The sequence below is a fragment of the Dendropsophus ebraccatus genome, chromosome 8, assembly GCF_027789765.1.
Source record: "Dendropsophus ebraccatus isolate aDenEbr1 chromosome 8, aDenEbr1.pat, whole genome shotgun sequence".
In the NCBI taxonomy this organism is placed as follows: Eukaryota; Metazoa; Chordata; class Amphibia; order Anura; family Hylidae; genus Dendropsophus; species Dendropsophus ebraccatus.
Genome location: NC_091461.1, coordinates 105614979 through 105636375, shown reverse-complemented (window position 1 = coordinate 105636375; position 21397 = coordinate 105614979). Strand labels below are relative to the sequence as shown.

General features: G+C 44.6%; 2 protein-coding genes across 2 annotated transcripts in view; one reads left to right on the top strand and one right to left on the bottom strand.

The window, feature by feature from the left end:
• FGGY (FGGY carbohydrate kinase domain containing) overlaps positions 1–21397 on the bottom strand; it is a 381964-nt gene that overhangs the window by 342125 nt on the left and 18442 nt on the right. The window lies entirely within an intron of this gene.
• Positions 802–2335, top strand: LOC138800107 (protein kinase C theta type-like). Its single transcript, XM_069981915.1, has 3 exons — positions 802–816; positions 870–1061; positions 1721–2335. Exons 1-3 carry the CDS (start codon positions 802–804, stop codon positions 2333–2335), a joined length of 822 nt encoding a protein of 273 aa, XP_069838016.1.

Here is a 21397-nt window from a genome sequence, read left to right as displayed (position 1 = left end):
TATATCCTATATCAGAGACCCCACATAGTAATATATCCTATATCAGAGACCCCACATAGTAATATAGGGGGAGATTTATCAAACATGGTGTAAAGTGAAACTGGCCCAGTTGCCCCTAGCAACCAATCAGATTCCACCTTTCATTCCTCACAGACTCTTTGAAAAATGAAAGGTGGAATCTGATTGGTTGCTAGGGGCAACTGAGCCAGGTTTAATTTACACCATGTTTGATAAATCTCCCCCATAGTCTATATCAGAGACCCCACAAAGTAATATAGTCTATATCAGAGACCCCCAGTAGATTATACTTTTATTATAAGGACGCTGGTATAGGCTGCCTGTTGTGCGGCACAGGATGACATAAGACATTACTGCAGTCTCTTCTCCCATCACACCTGTAACTGTAAGCTAGTTGCTGTGGTTGGGACGCTGCTGACAGCTGACTCTCATATAGGAGCGATCACTGTCACTGAGAAGTAGGATTGTGCTGATGTTATAGATAATAGGGTCCTGGGTTGAGTCTAAGTTCCTGGGGGATTTAGTCACATTTTATTTGGACTTTATCTTAGATTTCTAATAATGCAGAACTCAGTTGTTACTTTGTATTTGCAATGTTAAAACATTTGTTTTATTGTAAAGTGTCCATGTCGGCCTTTATGAATGGCTGTTGTTTACTTTGTTAAAATCTAATAAAAATTTTAATAAAAAAAAAAAAGTTTTTTAAGGAGGAGAAAAGGGGATTAGAGAAGAGTCAGGATCATCAGGTCCCCCCAAAGAAGAAGGCATGTCCAGAGGTGCAGCATGGAAGCTATGGAGGTAAGTACGAAGGAAAGAGGCAGAGATCTGAGGAGAGTGTGGATGGCCCCCAGAAAAAGATCAGGAAGAGTGGAGAACAGGCTGAGGATGTGAAAGACCAGGAGCCCAGGCCAGGAGCCAGCAGCGAGAGCCGCCCTGAATCCACCATCAGCCTGAAGAGATTCACCCTTGGAAAGATCATCAGCAAGGGCGGCTTTGGAAGCGTGGTGAAGGTGAAGGACAACATCCTGAACACACTCCTGGCTGTGAAAATTGTGGATAAAGACTCACCATCAGCGCAGAGGAGGATTAAAGGGGTTATCCAGCGCTACAAAAACATGGCCACTTTCCCCCTACTGTTGTCTCCAGTTTGGGTGGGGTTTTGAAACTCAGTTCCATTTAAGTAAATAGAGCTTAAAGGGAACCTGTCACCCCCCGTACCGGGGTGACAGGCTCCCGACCCCCCGTTAGAGACCCCTATACTTACCTCATCCCGCCGGGTCCCGCTTCTGGATTCGGTCGGGTCCCGGAGATCTCAGCCGCTGCAGCCCGGCGCGCGCGCTGAGAGATGAGTCCAACGCTCATAGAGAATGACAGGAGAGTCCAGCGCTCCGTCATTCTCTATGAGCGTTGGACTCATCTCTCAGCGCGCGCGCCGGGCTGCAGCGGCTGAGATCTCCGGGACCCGACCGAATCCAGAAGCGGGACCCGGCGGGATGAGGTAAGTATAGGGGTCTCTAACGGGGGGTCGGGAGCCTGTCACCCCGGCACGGGGGGTGACAGGTTCCCTTTAATTGCAAACCACACCTGAACTGGAGACAACAGTAGGGGGAAAAGTGGCCATGTTTTTGTAGCACTGGATAACCCCTTTAACATCGAGAATGAGATCCTACACCTGGCTGCAGGGAATCCTTTTCTCATCCAGTCTCAGCGCTCGTTTATAACAAAGAAGAACAAGTGGTTCCTGGCCATGGAGTTTGCCTCTGGAGGAGATCTCAGCGACCATCTGAAGAAACAAGGACGTCTCCCCATCTCCAGTGCCACGTTCTACGCAGCCGAGATCACATCAGGACTACAATTTCTTCATGGGAAAGGATTCATCCACAGAAATCTGAAGCCGGCAAACATCCTGATCACCAGCTCTGGCCACATAAAGATAGCAGACTTTGGCCTCACCCTGAAGAAGACCGAGGGAATCATAGGATGTGCCAGGACCCAAGGCTACATAGCACCGGAGGTAGCTCTTGGAGACAGATACAACCTTGCAGCAGACTGGTTTTCCTTTGGAGTCGTCCTTTTCCAGCTGATGACAGGAGAGCACAGCTCAAGATGCATCATCTCTGCACTGCCGCAACATCATCTTGAGAGCAATGCTGAAGACATCTTGAAGGAACTGCTGTCCAAGGACCCAGAGAGAAGACTAGGACATCATGACTGCATCAGATCTAATCCTTTCTTCAAGGAAATTCATGGGGCTGAACTGGAGGAACTCAAGATACCACCACCGTTAATCCCAGCACAACCATCAAGGCTTCTATGAAGATCTGTACCAGTAAAACATCTACAGGTTGGAATCCTTTTCTGGGACTGGTATTGGTTAAATCCTCCTCATGTCATCTCTCACCACCTCAGACCACCCCAACGTCCCCGCTGTTACTGTACAGCGCAGGGTGAGTAGAGGCCTCTGGCTTTTTATTCATAGATCTTTTTGTAAAAACTTTTCTATCACTTGTGTATCATACAATAAGTCTGGATAAGGGTCCATTTACACAGAAAGATTATCTGACAGATTATCTGCCAAAGATTTGAAGCCAAAGCCAGAAACAGACTATAAACAGAGATCAGGGCATAAAGGAAAGCCTGAGATCTACCCTCTTTTCAAATCCATTCCTGGCTTTGGCTTCAAATCTTTGGCAGATAATCTGTCAGATAATCTTTCCGTGTAAATGGACCCTTAGTAACTAATTGTAATTAGTCAGGGATAGTTTAGTAACTTGGGGCCCTGATATGACCCTCATCTATCCAGCCTAAAAAAAAAAAAGCTAAGCCCTACTCTCCCTACCTTTTTCACAACGCAAGGCCAGTAAAATTATACCAATAGATAGGTTTTTCACAAAAAAAATTGTGCATAAAAGCAGGTATTTAAAGACTGAAGAATAAACAATTCCAACGTGTTTCTTCCCGGGAATAACTAAGACCAGGAATCCTCAGGGGATAAAGATATTGAACCTATGATAGGATATCCAAGTCAAATAAGACTTCTGTTTGTAAGGAGTTAAATAAAATGTGTGATCTTGTGTAGCTTATAAGGAATCTTCACATCTGCGTTAAATTTTTCTCCCTATATCTCTGGTGCTGTGTTGTGGGAGTCACATAAAGGAGAAAGAGGAGGAAGAGGAGAAAAAAAGCAGGTAAAGGAGAAAGCGGAAGAGGAGACGGAAGGAGAACAGAAAAAGGAGAAGATGGAAGAGGCTAATATTATAGGATATAGGTTTATTATAACAGTAATATAGAGATATAATAAGATTAATATAGGTATAGAAATAATAAAAAATAGGTATATTGGATAGGTGTAATATAGGTGCTTTAAGAAATAATACAGCAACATGATAAGTTATATAGTAGATGTATAGAACCTAAATATAAGTAAGGTAAAGTAGTAATATGAGAATAATATAGCTATAGAAATAAAGAAAACTACACAGGGGGCACTATACAAGGAGCCATCTACTAAAGAGGGCACTACACAGGGGGCCATCTACTAAAGGGGGCACTATACAGGGAGGTATCTACCAAAGGGGGCACTATACAGGGAGGTATCTACCAAAGGGGGCACTATAAAAGGAGCCATCTACTAAAGGGGACACTACACAGGGGGCCATCAACTAAAGGTGGCACTACACGAGGGGTATCTACTAAAAGGGGCACTACACAGGTGGCAATCTACTAAAGTGGGCACTACACAGGGTCATCTACTAAAGGGGGCACTACACAGGTGGCCATCTACTAAAGTGCCCACTACACAGGGTCATCTACAAAAGTGGGCACTACACAGGGTCATCTACTAAAGGGGGCACTACACAGGGGACATCTACTAAAGGAGGCACCACACTAGAGGCCATCTACTATATGGGGGATACTTAGAGAGCGCCATTAACTATGCAGAGAACGCACAGAGTCCTGAGTGAGTGTGACTGTGCCTGTGTATTGGAGGGAGAAGCAGGTTATGTGGACAGCCCAAGGCCACTTGTTGCGTAGTAGTTGTCAAGAATTTCCCTAACACCCACCCCTATGGTGTGAGATCTTGCCAGCTGCTGTCCCAGGGGAGGTGAGTTTTTTTTTTTTTATTCGTCTACATTAGGGGAGCTGCACAGGGGCCACCTACTAAATGGGGCACTTAATAGGGGACCATCTTCTTACGTGGGCACTATACAGGCGGCCGGCCATATACAAAAGGGAACACTACATAGGGTAGTAGATTGCCCCTTGTATAATTTCCCTCTAGTAGATGTCAGTGCTGTAGCAAGTGCCATGGAGGTAGACCATGCTTCACTGTGACGGGCTTCCCTGCCGCACAGGTCCTATAGCAGTTGCATGGTCTGCCTCTATGGTAGCTAGGCCGTTTAGTCGGGCAAGGATTTTCCAAAACACCTGACCCCTATCAGATTATGTTGGTGGTCATTTGGGAGAGTCCTATACACCTTGTACTGACAGCCAATGCAGAGCCCCTTTAAGGTGTCAAATTGCAGAACACTTGTAATAAATTAGTAGTCAAGACTAGAATACCATGGGCTATAAGGGTTGTGCTTGGTATTTTCTCTCGGCATTATTGAGCTAGATGGGTCTGCAATACCGCAAACAACCTGAGGACAATTGTGGTGCCCCGCTGTCTCTTGAAGACAGCAGCCATGTATTTCTAATGCCCGATTAACAAGTTTCCCCTAACCAATGTATATATATATATATACAGTGGTGCCTTGGATTACGAGCATAATACGTTCCGGGACTGCGCTTGTAATCCAAATCCACTCTTAAACCAAAGCAAATGTTCCCATAAGAAATCACTGATATGCAGACAATTGGTTCCACACCCCAAAAATAATGATTTATTATTATGAATAACATGTAAAACAAATGAAACAAACATTCAGAAACAGCAGAATACGTGATATTATAAGTTACTGTACAGTAATGGAGAGGATGGGAAACACAAGGGCGGACAGAGACTGCGGGGAGCATGAAGGAATGAGCAGGGCAGATGTGGGTACATACATGCAGCACTCTCTGTCCGGGGAGAGAGGGGTTACAGCTATGGAGAGATTACCTCCACAGTCCCATCTCTCCAGTGATATGTCTTCAGTCCTCCGACCGCCGTCTGTATCTTTAGGCCCCACCTCCTCCAGAATGATTGACAGCTGTAGGAGGCAGGGCTTGATGAAAAACGGTAGAATAGGATGCCGGATCACAAGCAGCTTGGTTAGTATACACTGCTTGTGATCAGGAAACTGACAGCAACATATCCGTGCTGTGCTGTAACTTTCCAGAGCTGCATGAACGATACAAGGATTGTTCATAGAGCCCGGCAGATCAATTTCTCGTGTTGTGAAAAGGCACTGCAAATGAGTGCCGATTGTGCCGATTTCGCAGACTTCTCTTGCGGACGAGAAATCTCTACATCTGGAAGGACCCGTAGGGATTACACAGAACAATCCCTCACTACACTGAAGCTTCTCTCTGCTATCTAGGGACAGGACACAACATTTTACCTTGTTCGGGTCATGAGGTTACATGGTGGCAATCACAGCCTATCAGTATGGAGCGCAGCGCGACTAGATGGTGTGGGAGCAATCAGCTTCAATCAGCATCAGCATTTCTGGGTAATGAATCACACCATAAGCCTCTTTACACCAAATGTCTCAGACAATTTAAAATAAGTCTCCTATTTCCTCAGGCTCAAAGCCAGGGACAGGCGCAGGAGCTTACAGTCAGGAGCATACACAGCAGTAGCAGTCAGAACCCCTTAAAGGGATAATGTCTCAGCATCATTCTAAAGTTTAAAACTTTAAATATTTCTTATCTGCCTGTATAAAACATGTCTTTCTTCTCTCTCTGGTCAAAAATGCATCTTATCTTTGGTGGACAGTGTCATCTGGGCGGGGCTTCACAGCCATCACCTGCATCTGCGCTGTAGTCCCCGCCCCCTCAGTGACATCATTGGATAGGGCTGCTCTGGAGGCTGGAATATATTGCCGTATTCTTATCAGCTGTTACTGCGCTTGCACCACAAGATGAATCCCAGCCTCTGCTACAGTACGAACATCCCATTCTGATAATGTCCCAAAGGATACGGGGAGTACAGTATTAATGTAGGTGGGAAGGCGGGAAATGACAGCTGTGAAGCCCCTCCCAGATGACCCTGTCTGTCAATGATAAAGGTATTTTTGACCAGAGATAGAAGAGAGACATTTGGGGAGATTTATAAAACATGGTGTAAAGTGAAACTGGCTCAGTTGCCCCTAGCAACCAATCAGATTCCACCTTTCAGTTCCAATTATGTGAATGGAGCCAAGTTGTAATGCTAAACACAACCTGAGAACAGGTGTGGCACTGTTTATGGAAGAAAGCAGCTACGTTTTCTTACCCTGGATAATCCCTTTAAGGCTTCTGGTACACCAACACAAAATCTGTATTAGGGTCCTCCAGCCTTCACCTACCATTTCCAATATAGAGGCCACAAGGGGTCCTCCAGACCCATAAAGGCACATGCAACTACAACCTATGCATTAAAGGGGTACTCTAGCTAAAGATTTTTTATTTCACATAAAATGGTGACAGAAAGTGCCAGTAATTTGCAATTTACTTCTATTTAAAAATCTTTACTCATCCAGTACTTATCAGCTGCTGTATGTCCTGACACAGCAACTTTTATGTCCACACTCATATATGTATATTTCCTGTAGAGGTAGAGAAGAAAGTCCATAATTGCGGAATGATAGTAATTAAGTAAATGAAAGAAATGTGTGCTGATTGGGCGAGGCCTTCCTCATGGGTCACCGTTCTCAGTCGCTGGGTGGATGGTGATGTTCTGCCCCTTTAAGAACACTGTTAGGAATAGAGATTTTGGCTCTCTTTCTATCAGGAAACTCCCACTAACTGCACTTTGAGCTCCACATAGAAACCTCTTTGCTCCTCTCCCAGCTGCGCTCACAGGGGAACACTCTGCAGATACGGCATTGTGAAATTTATTACACTTGGCTGCAAATCTCTGACAACAGAAACAGGAAGTCAAGTCCAAAACCACAGGATAAGAGGCAAGAATCACACAAGTACTAAGAACTAAAGACTCAGGAAAGTAGATAGCAAGAGCAGCCAGGAACAGTACAGAACTGCTGCAACAACAACAATATAATATAATGCTGACACACAATGCCACATAGATGGCGGTAATTAACTGGAGGATTTAAATTCATCATATTCTTGTACATAGGAGCAGTATTATAGTAGTTATATTCTTGTATATAGGAGCAGTATTATAGTAGTTATATTCTTGTATATAGGAGCAGTATTATAGTAGTTATATTCTTGTATATAGGAGCAGTATTATAGTAGTTATATTCTTGTATATAGGGGGTAGTATTATAGTAGTTATATTCTTGTATATAGGAGCAGTATTATAGTAGTTATATTCTTGTATATAGGGGACAGTATTATAGTAGTTATATTCTTGTATATACGAGGCACTATTATAGTAGTTAAAGTATATTGTTGTATATAGGAGCAGTATTATAATGGTTGTAGCCTTGTATATAGGGGCAGTATTATAGTAGTTATATTCCTGTATATAGGAGGCAGTATTATAGTAGTTATATTCTTGTATATAGGAGGCAGTATTATAGTAATTATATTCTTGTATATAGGAGCAGTATTATAGTAGTTATGGTTCAGGGAAGAAAAAGAACAGCTAGCTAACAACAGTTTCACGCCGCAGCGCTTTGTCAAGTTCAGAGTACTCTGAACTTGACAAAGCGCTGCGGCGTGAAACTGTTGTTACTGCAGAGACGCTCCCGCACCTATTCCACCCTTCCCCCTCCTTGGTATGATCTGACACCAATAAACTACTGAAGATATCATCTAATTGGTGAGTGCATCGGATTACTGCTTCTCCTTGCTTTTGCCATTATAGTAGTTATATTCTTATATAAAGGGGCAGTATTATAGTAGTTATATTCTTGTACATAGGAGCAGTATTATAGTAGTTATATTCTTGTACATAGGAGTAGTATTATAGTAGTTATATTCTTGTATATAGGAGCAGTATTATAGTAGTTATAGTCTTGTATATAGGGAGCAGTATTATAGTAGTTATATTCTTGTACATAGGAGCAGTATTATAGTAGTTATATTCTTGTATATAGGAGCAGTATTATAGTAGTTATATTCTTGTATATAGGAGCAGTATTATAGTAGTTATATTCTTGTATATAGGGAGCAGTATTATAGTAGTTATAGTCTTGTATATAGGGAGCAGTATTATAGTAGTTATATTCTTGTACATAGGAGCAGTATTATAGTAGTTATATTCTTGTATATAGGAGCAGTATTATAGTAGTTATATTCTTGTATATAGGAGCAGTATTATAGTAGTTATATTCTTGTATATAGGAGCAGTATTATAGTAGTTATATTCTTGTATATAGGAGCAGTATTATAGTAGTTATATTCTTGTATATAGGAGCAGTATTATAGTACTTTATTGAATCCAAACAAATGGCATTATTCAGCAGGGGTTCTAATAAACAGAGAAAATATAAAATCTGTGACTTTATATCTGCCTTATCCAATAATATAAAATACATGCAGCTTGTCATGTGAATGCTCATGAATCCGGAGTTGATCTGCAATCAATGATTCTGATCTCTTTGATGATTCTATCTTCTTTCCTCCTGCACCTTTGCCGCCTTTTTGTATCATTAATGTGAATGAAGATTTACACTGACTGGGACAAGAAGCTGCAGGTTCTCACACTATGAATGAGCACAGGTTAGACCTGTTAGCACTTTATGAGGAATTCCGTCGAGGTGTGTCCCGTAATTATCAGGAAACAATATCAGATTATTGTAAAATGATTCTCTGTAAATTACAGAGACCATCCCTCTGGTATACATCCCTCTGGTATACATCGTAATCTGGCTGTCCAGGCATGATGGTAACAGTAGTTGTCTATAGCTGGAAGGCTGCAGGTAAGTGAATAAAAAGGGTTCAGAACAGTAGAATAAAAAAAATAATTATTCTACCATCATGGTGCATGTCACTCATCAGCTCTATTACCCACTCATTCACACACAATAATATGGGGCACTTAAAGGGTCCATTCACATATACCATATCACAGCAGATTTTACGCAGACATCCGCTGTGATACTGATTACTATGTCTTTGGCCCTCCATTCTCACAGCGGATTTTCATTCCACTGTATATATAGTTCCATAGCCTTGTAAAAGTTAAAGGAGAAGTCCGGCGAAAATTTTTTATTAAGGTATTGTATTTCCCCCCAAAAGTTATACAAATCACCAATATACATTTATTACAGGAAATGTACATAAAGTGATTTTTTCCTGCACTTACCACTGCATCAAGGCTTCACTTCCTGATGTCACTTCCTGGATAAAATGGTGATGTCACTTCCTGGATAACATGGTGATGTCACTTCCTGGATAACATGGTGATGTTACTTCCTGGATAACATGGTGATGTCACGCCCCGACTCCCAGAGCTGTGTGGGCTGTGGCTGCTGGAGAGGATGATGGCAGGGGGATGCTCAGTGTCCCTCTAGTGCCCTGTGTCCCTCAGTGTCCCTCTGCCGTTATCCTCTCCAGCAGCCACAGCCCGCACAGCTCTGAGAGTCAGGGTGTGACATCACCATGTTATCCAGGAAGTGACATCACCATGTTATCCAGGAAGTGACATCACCATGTTATCCAGGAAGTGAAGCCTTGATGCAGTAGTAAGTGCAGGGGAAAAAAGCACTTTATGTACATTTCCCATAATAAGTGTATATTGGTGATTTGTATAACTTTTGGGGGGCAGTACAATACTTCAATAAAAATTTTCGCCGAACTTCTCCTTTAACTATTTAGCTCCTGAGACGGTTAAAACAGTAAACTGAACCTGCTTACCTGTCCGCTCACCATGCAGTGGAGACCTAGCCGCGATGGGACCGCACAGTGATTCGCTGAGCAGGCTGCCACTGAGCAGGCAACCCCAGAGATTTCGGTATGTGACTGTGAATGGACCTTAAGAACCCTATTACACAGAAAGATTATAGTGTGAAAAATCATTAAATGGTTCAAATTTAATTGATATTTTGGGGTCCGTGGGCCTAAAGAAGCCTGTGGTTTATAAGAACAAGTGATTTGGCAGGGAGCCAATGGTTCTCTGCTTTGCCACCGTTTAAAATTGGATCTGTGTCCGGATTATGCTGATATAGGTAAAACAAACTGAGATGGCATGGGGCAATAGATAAGACAAAAAGGGGCTGTGAATGTGGGACCTTTATGGGCATTAAAGGGGTACTCCAGCAAAATAAATTATGCCAGAAAGTGCCAGAGATTTGAAATTTACTTCTATTAAAAATCCCAACCCGTCCAGTACTTATCAGCTGCTGTATGTCCTGCAGGAAGTGGTGTATTCTTTCCAGTCTGACACATTGCTCTCTGCTGCCACCTTTGTCCATGTCAGGAACTGTAAAGAGCAGGAGAGTTTCTATGGGGATTTGCTACTGTTCTGGACAGCTCCTGACCTGCACGGAGGTGGCAGCAGAGAGCACTGTGTCAGACTGGAAATAATACACCACTTCCTGCAAGACATACAGCAGCTAATAAGTAATGGAAGATTTGAGATTTTGAAATAGAAGTAAGTTACTAATATCTGGTACTTTCTGACACCAGTTGAATTGAAAAAAAAAAAAGAATATTCACTGGAGTTCCCCTTTAAAGGAAACATTTTCATTGCTAGAACTCAAACCGTGAATTCCATATTTCTTCTGTACAAATAATGAACAATTGTCGGTTCTTACATACACTCCCAAAGTTATTGTAGAAAGAGCCTGACAGCGAGTGATGGATGGAGAAACAAAAGGAACATCAATTATAGCGAAGATGTCAGATGAGTCTGAGAAAGCCGAAGAAAAAGGGAAAGGTGCAGAGCACACTGGATCTCCCATACAGCTAATACTAAGAAGTGGATGTGTACACCTGCAACAACAACTAATGAGAACCATCATCATCCTCATCAGCAGAGAGGCCCACACCGAGAGGTCTCCAGCCTCATAAATGTCTACAGGCCCAGATAATGGAGGGTAATGTGAGGATCTCCCCCACCTAGATAAACATATACACAAGATTAAAACCCATTTACTAAACACATCAGTTCCTGTGGGGAGGTAGAAGATAAGCGCTGCTGTATATTATAGAGTATAAACTCCAGAGAACATCTTATAACGGAGGTGGTGGAAGAATGAGAGGTTGGAGAAGATCGTGAACGACTTGATGAAATGGAGAACAAGGGGAAGCTTTGGCTAAAGATATGGCTGGACTGAAGCTTTATCTTATTGTGGACGTATTATAGGACAACCCACATCATCCGAGAAGAAGTGAAGGAAAAAGTGTAAGAAGATGATGATGATCACCAACAAGATGACAGTGTTGAGAATGCCATGAGTGTTCTTATTCACTAGAGATGAGTGCAACCTGAGCATGCTCGAGTCCGATCACTCGTCTTTTGAATACCAGTGGCTGAAGAAGTTGGATGCAGTCCTCGAAAAAAATAGATGTAGCGTATGGTCTATGGCTGTATGTATGTTTTCTTGGACCCTCTAGGGCTGCATCCAACTTCTTTAGCCATCGTTTTTCAAAGGCTGAACTATTGGACTTGACCACGCTCATCTGAACAGCACCCGTCTGGATAAGAAGGGGTGATGCCTGACTGTATGAGGGCTCCCTCCATGTGCTCCCTTAGTTAGGTTTGTATGGGCCACCAGGAAGGGGTTAACATTGCAGATAGAGTGTACCACCTCCCCTTCCAAATCAGATTAGCATAGGGCCAATACCTAAAATTCTCGGGTCTTTGGGCCTATCAGAGTGGGGTGGTAGGCATGTCATCCCTCCCCCTATATAACAGACAGCCTGCCCACGCTTTTCCACTGACCTGCCTTCTGTGGAGCGGTTTCCCACCCTCCCTCCCTGAGATGTTTTGTTATGTGTGTGCAAGTTAAAAAAAAAAAAAAAAAATATATATATATATATATATATATATATATATATATATATATATAAAAATAAATAAAAAAGAGAGAACATATATATATATAAATAAATATTCAGTTATTGTACAAGTCACATCTGCGTGAAAAAACCTCATTTGCAGTGGAGTCTGCCGGTGGCACCCCGAGGCTAACCCATTGGTTATTGGGCACTCCAGTGCCCGTGGTTACCTCACGGTTTGAAATGGTTAAATAAAAGCTGTGGCCGACCATCACCCAGCAAAGAAATACTGTTGTCTGTCTTAATTTCTGGCAGCATTAGATTAAATAAGGTTAGTCATGGAACTCTATATAGTCTCCATTATTCACTAAAACCGTTTATGAAGTTTTTGTTTGCTGTCAGTGAATGGAGGACACTTGGTTATATTCAGAGCTAATAAACATTGCAGATCATAGATCTAGGACCCCACCTCCACTGGTTTACCATATACCACTGGTGAACATATAAAATGCATGTTTGGCCAACAGCTCTCTCCTATCTCTCTATATACACATGCACACTCTGTTTATCCAAGCATGCATGTGTTCTCAGTAAGGTCAGGGAAGAAAGCTGACTCTAGACTCCTCTGGTGGCGGATGAGATTAAAACAATCTGATATCTGCCACATTTAGGAACAATTGATCCATGATTTGAATAAGAGCCCTATTACACAGAGCGATAATCTGCCAAATCAGGCCAATTCGGCAGATTATCACTACGTGTAATAAAGACAGCTGATCGTTTGGTCCGGACGTAAAATCATTGGCCGCCGACAGCACGTCACTATGTGTAATAGCGAGGTGCGGCCAACGCCCATATTAGATTAATTAGGTAAATGGGAAAGGCAGCAGGATACCAGGGAGCCTGGACAGGTAAGTATACATCTCTATTATTTTTTTTACACAGTCATTAGCCTTCAGCCTCACATCACTATGTTGTCTTTATTACACAGAGCGACATCGACCTGATTCGGGAGCTAATAGCTCCGTGTAATAGGGCCCTAAGCTGGAGTCATGGTACTAGTGTCCCAATTAAGTACTGAGAAAAAGAGTTACTCTACCATAAACTCCAATTGACAGTAATGGTGTCCCATTAAGTATAAAGACAAATAGATTCCAATGAACTAAGTAGCTAAGGTGATGTCTCCAATCACAACCGCGCCCTAATGGAACCAACACTGAACAAACCCACAACATGGAAAGGTCTGACACATAAAATATAATATACAAAATATTGCCGCCCCTTTAAGGAAACTTTTCACAAAAGTTCCAGTTTCCCCCAATGTCTGCGAATGACCCCAGGTGCGACCGCCCTCTGCACAGCCAGACTATACGTGATTTCCCTTCGAGTCATTTTGCGCCGTCTGCTGCGTAGACCTAAGTCACTGAGCGCCCTTTATACGAGCCTGTGTTGACAAGCCATATTAGCATAGCACACACGCGTTCCTCTATATAAACAACGGAACGTAACTAATCAGAAAGAACCACATTCACCATCTGCGGGGAACATTCACGAGACGTCTGCAGGGATCCAGGGAACCTTCCACAAACATTTCTAGTAAACCTGCAAGTTTTCACTTCTGTTAGAGGAAAGTCTCAGCCCCCCCCCCTTCCCTACTCTTTTCCTGACGGGAGCACAATAGGTTCTCACAAGCCCTTAAACAGGTGCATTGCTGTTAAATAGGGGGCACAGAGCGTTCTTTGTACCCATACAGCCAGCAATGACAGATGGAGAGCCCATTGTGGTAATAATAAAGTGGCGGGCTACGGAGATAATCACATTGCAGTTAATTGTCACAATATTTGGCGTGCCAGCGCTCCACGTATAAAGACCAACTCACGGCCTCAAGTGATACTTGAAGAAACCACTACAGTCACAATGTAACAACTCTAACTCCATAAAGTTACCCTCTACAGAGACTGCTAATTGCTGAATGTTCTGCTACAGTATATGAGGACAACAGCTTACAATATCCCCAGCATGGGGCCGTACCCCCTATTCTGGTGGTTGGCATAAAGCCCGAGAATTTTCCTGAATTATGCTAAAACCTTTGAACCCATTAAAAGAGCAATTCAACCCCACAGTCAAATCATACCCACACTAACCTCAATGCTGCCCACTGCTATGTAGTGTAAGGGGAAGGATAGTGACAGGTACTATGGTGACATTTCTGCTTCAAGAGTGTTTTTTCACATCTCAAAAGTAATCAGTCAATAGTCTCATATGTTCTACTGCCCCCTATATTCAAGAATATAACTACTATAATACTGCCTCCTATATACAAGAATATAACTACTATAATACTGCCTCCTATATACAAGAATATAACTACTATAATACTGCCCCCTATATACAAGAATATAACTACTATAATACTGACTACTGACTGTGCACGCCTGCGGGGGTGGTGGTCGCTGACTGGCACAGTGTGGACTTAGTGTAGGGACCCATGTGTATCAGATACCTGCACGCGGTACATGGGGCAGTGTGGCTTGATCAATTCACATACAGAATTCTGATGTTTTTTATGCAGCCGAGAGGTACTAGTATCAGCCATAGGTGTGAGGTGCAGCACTCTTTTTCTTCCCTGAACCGTATTTTGTTTCTCTCTTTTCTCCGTGTTTTGCACTCCTCCTGGTGAGACCCACATGACCGCAATTAGCAGGAGACACCTGAGTGCTCATGGTTTTAATCCCTCATGTCTGTCCCATTCTGTCTTTGATAGCTATGGTGAGTGCAATACCTTATCCAGACTTGTGCTGTTTGGGGGCAGCTCCCTCCGCCGGTGGTGCTGGCTGGGTTTTGGTGTGGCATTTTTGGGTCTGGTCCTGTAGCATGGGGGTTGCAGGGCCGTTCCATGGCCTCCCTTCCCTGACTGTGCACGCCTGCGGGGGTGGTGGTCGCTGACTGGCACAGTGTGGACTTAGTGTAGGGACCCATGTGTATCAGATACCTGCACGCGGGACATGGGGCAGTGTGGCTTGATCAATTCACATACAGAATTCTGATGTTTTTTATGCAGCCGAGAGGTACTAGTATCAGCCATAGGTGTGAGGTGCAGCACTCTTTTTCTTCCCTGAACCGTATTTTGTTTCTCTCTTTTCTCCGTGTTTTGCACTCCTCCTGGTGAGACCCACATGACCGCAATTAGCAGGAGACACCTGAGTGCTCATGGTTTTAATCCCTCATGTCTGTCCCATTCTGTCTTTGATAGCTATGGTGAGTGCAATACCTTATCCAGACTTGTGCTGTTTGGGGGCAGCTCCCTCCGCCGGTGGTGCTGGCTGGGTTTTGGTGTGGCATTTTTGGGTCTGGTCCTGTAGCATGGGGGTTGCAGGGCCGTTCCATGGCCTCCCTTCCCTGACTGTGCACGCCTGCGGGGGTGGTGGTTGCTGACTGGCACAGTGTGGACTTAGTGTAGGGACCCATGTGTATCAGATACCTGCACGCGGTACATGGGGCAGTGTGGCTTGATCAATTCACATACAGAATTCTGATGTTTTTTATGCAGCCGAGAGGTACTAGTATCAGCCATAGGTGTGAGGTGCAGCACTCTTTTTCTTCCCTGAACCGTATTTTGTTTCTCTCTTTTCTCCGTGTTTTGCACTCCTCCTGGTGAGACCCACATGACCGCAATTAGCAGGAGACACCTGAGTGCTCATGGTTTTAATCCCTCATGTCTGTCCCATTCTGTCTTTGATAGCTATGGTGAGTGCAATACCTTATCCAGACTTGTGCTGTTTGGGCGCAGCTCCCTCCGCCGGTGGTGCTGGCTGGGTTTTGGTGTGGCGTTTTTGGGTCTGGTCCTGTAGCATGGGGGTTGCAGGGCCGTTCCATGGCCTCCCTTCCCTGACTGTGCACGCCTGCGGGGGTGGTGGTCGCTGACTGGCACAGTGTGGACTTAGTGTAGGGACCCATGTGTATCAGATACCTGCACGCGGAACATGGGGCAGTGTGGCTTTATCAATTCACATACAGAATTCTGATGTTTTTTATGCAGCCGAGAGGTACTAGTATCAGCCATAGGTGTGAGGTGCAGCACTCTTTTTCTTCCCTGAACCGTATTTTGTTTCTCTCTTTTCTCCGTGTTTTGCACTCCTCCTGGTGAGACCCACATGACCGCAATTAGCAGGAGACACCTGAGTGCTCATGGTTTTAATCCCTCATGTCTGTCCCATTCTGTCTTTGATAGCTATGGTGAGTGCAATACCTTATCCAGACTTGTGCTGTTTGGGGGCAGCTCCCTCCGCCGGTGGTGCTGGCTGGGTTTTGGTGTGGCATTTTTGGGTCTGGTCCTGTAGCATGGGGGTTGCAGGGCCGTTCCATGGCCTCCCTTCCCTGACTGTGCACGCCTGCGGGGGTGGTGGTCGCTGACTGGCACAGTGTGGACTTAGTGTAGGGACCCATGTGTATCAGATACCTGCACGCGGTACATGGGGCAGTGTGGCTTTATCAATTCACATACAGAATTCTGATGTTTTTTATGCAGCCGAGAGGTACTAGTATCAGCCATAGGTGTGAGGTGCAGCACTCTTTTTCTTCCCTGAACCGTATTTTGTTTCTCTCTTTTCTCCGTGTTTTGCACTCCTCCTGGTGAGACCCACATGACCGCAATTAGCAGGAGACACCTGAGTGCTCATGGTTTTAATCCCTCATGTCTGTCCCATTCTGTCTTTGATAGCTATGGTGAGTGCAATACCTTATCCAGACTTGTGCTGTTTGGGGGCAGCTCCCTCCGCCGGTGGTGCTGGCTGGGTTTTGGTGTGGCATTTTTGGGTCTGGTCCTGGAGCATGGGGGTTGCAGGGCCGTTCCATGGCCTCCCTTCCCTGACTGTGCACGCCTGCGGGGGTGGTGGTCGCTGACTGGCACAGTGTGGACTTAGTGTAGGGACCCATGTGTATCAGATACCTGCACGCGGTACATGGGGCAGTGTGGCTTGATCAATTCACATACAGAATTCTGATGTTTTTTATGCAGCCGAGAGGTACTAGTATCAGCCATAGGTGTGAGGTGCAGCACTCTTTTTCTTCCCTGAACCGTATTTTGTTTCTCTCTTTTCTCCGTGTTTTGCACTCCTCCTGGTGAGACCCACATGACCGCAATTAGCAGGAGACACCTGAGTGCTCATGGTTTTAATCCCTCATGTCTGTCCCATTCTGTCTTTGATAGCTATGGTGAGTGCAATACCTTATCCAGACTTGTGCTGTTTGGGGGCAGCTCCCTCCGCTGGTGGTGCTGGCTGGGTTTTGGTGTGGCATTTTTGGGTCTGGTCCTGTAGCATGGGGGTTGCAGGGCCGTTCCATGGCCTCCCTTCCCTGACTGTGCACGCCTGCGGGGGTGGTGGTCGCTGACTGGCACAGTGTGGACTTAGTGTAGGGACCCATGTGTATCAGATACCTGCACGCGGTACATGGGGCAGTGTGGCTTTATCAATTCACATACAGAATTCTGATGTTTTTTATGCAGCCGAGAGGTACTAGTATCAGCCATAGGTGTGAGGTGCAGCACTCTTTTTCTTCCCTGAACCGTATTTTGTTTCTCTCTTTTCTCCGTGTTTTGCACTCCTCCTGGTGAGACCCACATGACCGCAATTAGCAGGAGACACCTGAGTGCTCATGGTTTTAATCCCTCATGTCTGTCCCATTCTGTCTTTGATAGCTATGGTGAGTGCAATACCTTATCCAGACTTGTGCTGTTTGGGGGCAGCTCCCTCCGCCGGTGGTGCTGGCTGGGTTTTGGTGTGGCATTTTTGGGTCTGGTCCTGTAGCATGGGGGTTGCAGGGCCGTTCCATGGCCTCCCTTCCCTGACTGTGCACGCCTGCGGGGGTGGTGGTCGCTGACTGGCACAGTGTGGACTTAGTGTAGGGACCCATGTGTATCAGATACCTGCACGCGGTACATGGGGCAGTGTGGCTTGATCAATTCACATACAGAATTCTGATGTTTTTTATGCAGCCGAGAGGTACTAGTATCAGCCATAGGTGTGAGGTGCAGCACTCTTTTTCTTCCCTGAACCGTATTTTGTTTCTCTCTTTTCTCCGTGTTTTGCACTCCTCCTGGTGAGACCCACATGACCGCAATTAGCAGGAGACACCTGAGTGCTCATGGTTTTAATCCCTCATGTCTGTCCCATTCTGTCTTTGATAGCTATGGTGAGTGCAATACCTTATCCAGACTTGTGCTGTTTGGGGGCAGCTCCCTCCGCCGGTGGTGCTGGCTGGGTTTTGGTGTGGCATTTTTGGGTCTGGTCCTGTAGCATGGGGGTTGCAGGGCCGTTCCATGGCCTCCCTTCCCTGACTGTGCACGCCTGCGGGGGTGGTGGTCGCTGACTGGCACAGTGTGGACTTAGTGTAGGGACCCATGTGTATCAGATACCTGCACGCGGTACATGGGGCAGTGTGGCTTTATCAATTCACATACAGAATTCTGATGTTTTTTATGCAGCCGAGAGGTACTAGTATCAGCCATAGGTGTGAGGTGCAGCACTCTTTTTCTTCCCTGAACCGTATTTTGTTTCTCTCTTTTCTCCGTGTTTTGCACTCCTCCTGGTGAGACCCACATGACCGCAATTAGCAGGAGACACCTGAGTGCTCATGGTTTTAATCCCTCATGTCTGTCCCATTCTGTCTTTGATAGCTATGGTGAGTGCAATACCTTATCCAGACTTGTGCTGTTTGGGGGCAGCTTCCTCCGCCGGTGGTGCTGGCTGGGTTTTGGTGTGTCATTTTTGGGTCTGGTCCTGTAGCATGGGGGTTGCAGGGCCGTTCCATGGCCTCCCTTCCCTGACTGTGCACGCCTGCGGGGGTGGTGGTCGCTGACTGGCACAGTGTGGACTTAGTGTAGGGACCCATGTGTATCAGATACCTGCACGCGGCACATGGGGCAGTGTGGCTTGATCAATTCACATACAGAATTCTGATGTTTTTTATGCAGCCGAGAGGTACTAGTATCAGCCATAGGTGTGAGGTGCAGCACTCTTTTTCTTCCCTGAACCGTATTTTGTTTCTCTCTTTTCTCCGTGTTTTGCACTCCTCCTGGTGAGACCCACATGACCGCAATTAGCAGGAGACACCTGAGTGCTCATGGTTTTAATCCCTCATGTCTGTCCCATTCTGTCTTTGATAGCTATGGTGAGTGCAATACCTTATCCAGACTTGTGCTGTTTGGGGGCAGCTCCCTCCGCCGGTGGTGCTGGCTGGGTTTTGGTGTGGCATTTTTGGGTCTGGTCCTGTAGCATGGGGGTTGCAGGGCCGTTCCATGGCCTCCCTTCCCTGACTGTGCACGCCTGCGGGGGTGGTGGTCGCTGACTGGCACAGTGTGGACTTAGTGTAGGGACCCATGTGTATCAGATACCTGCACGCGGTACATGGGGCAGTGTGGCTTGATCAATTCACATACAGAATTCTGATGTTTTTTATGCAGCCGAGAGGTACTAGTATCAGCCATAGGTGTGAGGTGCAGCACTCTTTTTCTTCCCTGAACCGTATTTTGTTTCTCTCTTTTCTCCGTGTTTTGCACTCCTCCTGGTGAGACCCACATGACCGCAATTAGCAGGAGACACCTGAGTGCTCATGGTTTTAATCCCTCATGTCTGTCCCATTCTGTCTTTGATAGCTATGGTGAGTGCAATACCTTATCCAGACTTGTGCTGTTTGGGGGCAGCTTCCTCCGCCGGTGGTGCTGGCTGGGTTTTGGTGTGTCATTTTTGGGTCTGGTCCTGTAGCATGGGGGTTGCAGGGCCGTTCCATGGCCTCCCTTCCCTGACTGTGCACGCCTGCGGGGGTGGTGGTCGCTGACTGGCACAGTGTGGACTTAGTGTAGGGACCCATGTGTATCAGATACCTGCACGCGGCACATGGGGCAGTGTGGCTTGATCAATTCACATACAGAATTCTGATGTTTTTTATGCAGCCGAGAGGTACTAGTATCAGCCATAGGTGTGAGGTGCAGCACTCTTTTTCTTCCCTGAACCATAACTACTATAATACTGCTCCTATATACAAGAGTATAACTACTATAATACTGCCTCCTATATACAGAAATATAACTACTATAATACTGCCCTCTACGTACAAGAATAAAACTACCATAATACTGCTCCTATATACAAGAATATAACTACTATAATACTGCCCCCTATATGCAAGAATATAACTACTATAATACTGCCCCCTATATACAAGAATATAACTACTATAATACTGCTCCTATATACAAGAGTATAACTACTATAATACTGGCTCCTATATACAGGAATATAACTACTATAATACTGCTCCTATGTACAAGAATATAACTACTATAATACTGCTCCTATATACAAGACTATAACTACTATAATACCGCCTCCTATATACAGGAATATAACTACTATAAGGGTGGTATTACACGGAACGATTATCCTTCGGAAAATCGTTAAGTCGTTCAAATTTGAACGATAATCATTTCGTGTAATAGCAGCAACGATTAAACGACCGACAAGAAATCGTTGATCGTTTAATAGGATCCGGACCTATTTTTATCGTTTGATCGTTCGCTCATCGTTCGCACATCGTTCGCATATCGTTCGGTGGAATAAGAATTCACAGCTAAAACGTACGCAATATCGACGACTAAACGACCGCAAGAACGATCATAAATAACGATCATCGTTTCGTGTACTTGGGCGAACGATTTCGGGTCGTTTGCTTTAGCGGTCGTTTAAGATCGTTTATCGTTAATCGTTAGTCGTCGGAAAATTGCTTGGTGTAATAGTACCCTAATACTGCCCTCTATGTACAAGAATATAACTCTACTATAATACTGCTTCTATATACAAGAATATAACTACTATAATACTGCTCCTATACAGAAGAATATAACTACTATAATACTGCTCCTATATACAAGAATATAACTACTGTAATACTGTTCCCTATATACAAGAATATAATTACTATAATACTGATCCTGTATACAAGAATATAACTACTATAATACTGCTCCTATTTACAAGAATATAACTACTATAATACAGCTCCTATATACAAGAATATAACTACTATAATAATGCTCCTATGTACAAAAATATCACTACTATAATACTGCTCCTGTATACAAGAATATAACTACTATAATACTGCTCATATATACAAGAATATAACTACTATAATACTGCTGCTATATGCAAGAATATAACTACTATAATACTGCTCCTATATATATGTTTCTCCGCCGGCGGTTCTGGCCGGGTTCTGGTGTGGTGTTTGTGGGTCTGGTCCTGTGGCATGGGGGTCGCAGGGCCGTCCCATGGCCCCCGTT

Excerpts from the sequence above, each read along its gene's own strand:
- LOC138800107 (XM_069981915.1), top strand. Across the intron at positions 1,062-1,720 it reads TCCTGAACACACTCCTGGCT|TCTCAGCGCTCGTTTATAAC; the intron begins GTGAAAATTGTG and ends TTTCTCATCCAG.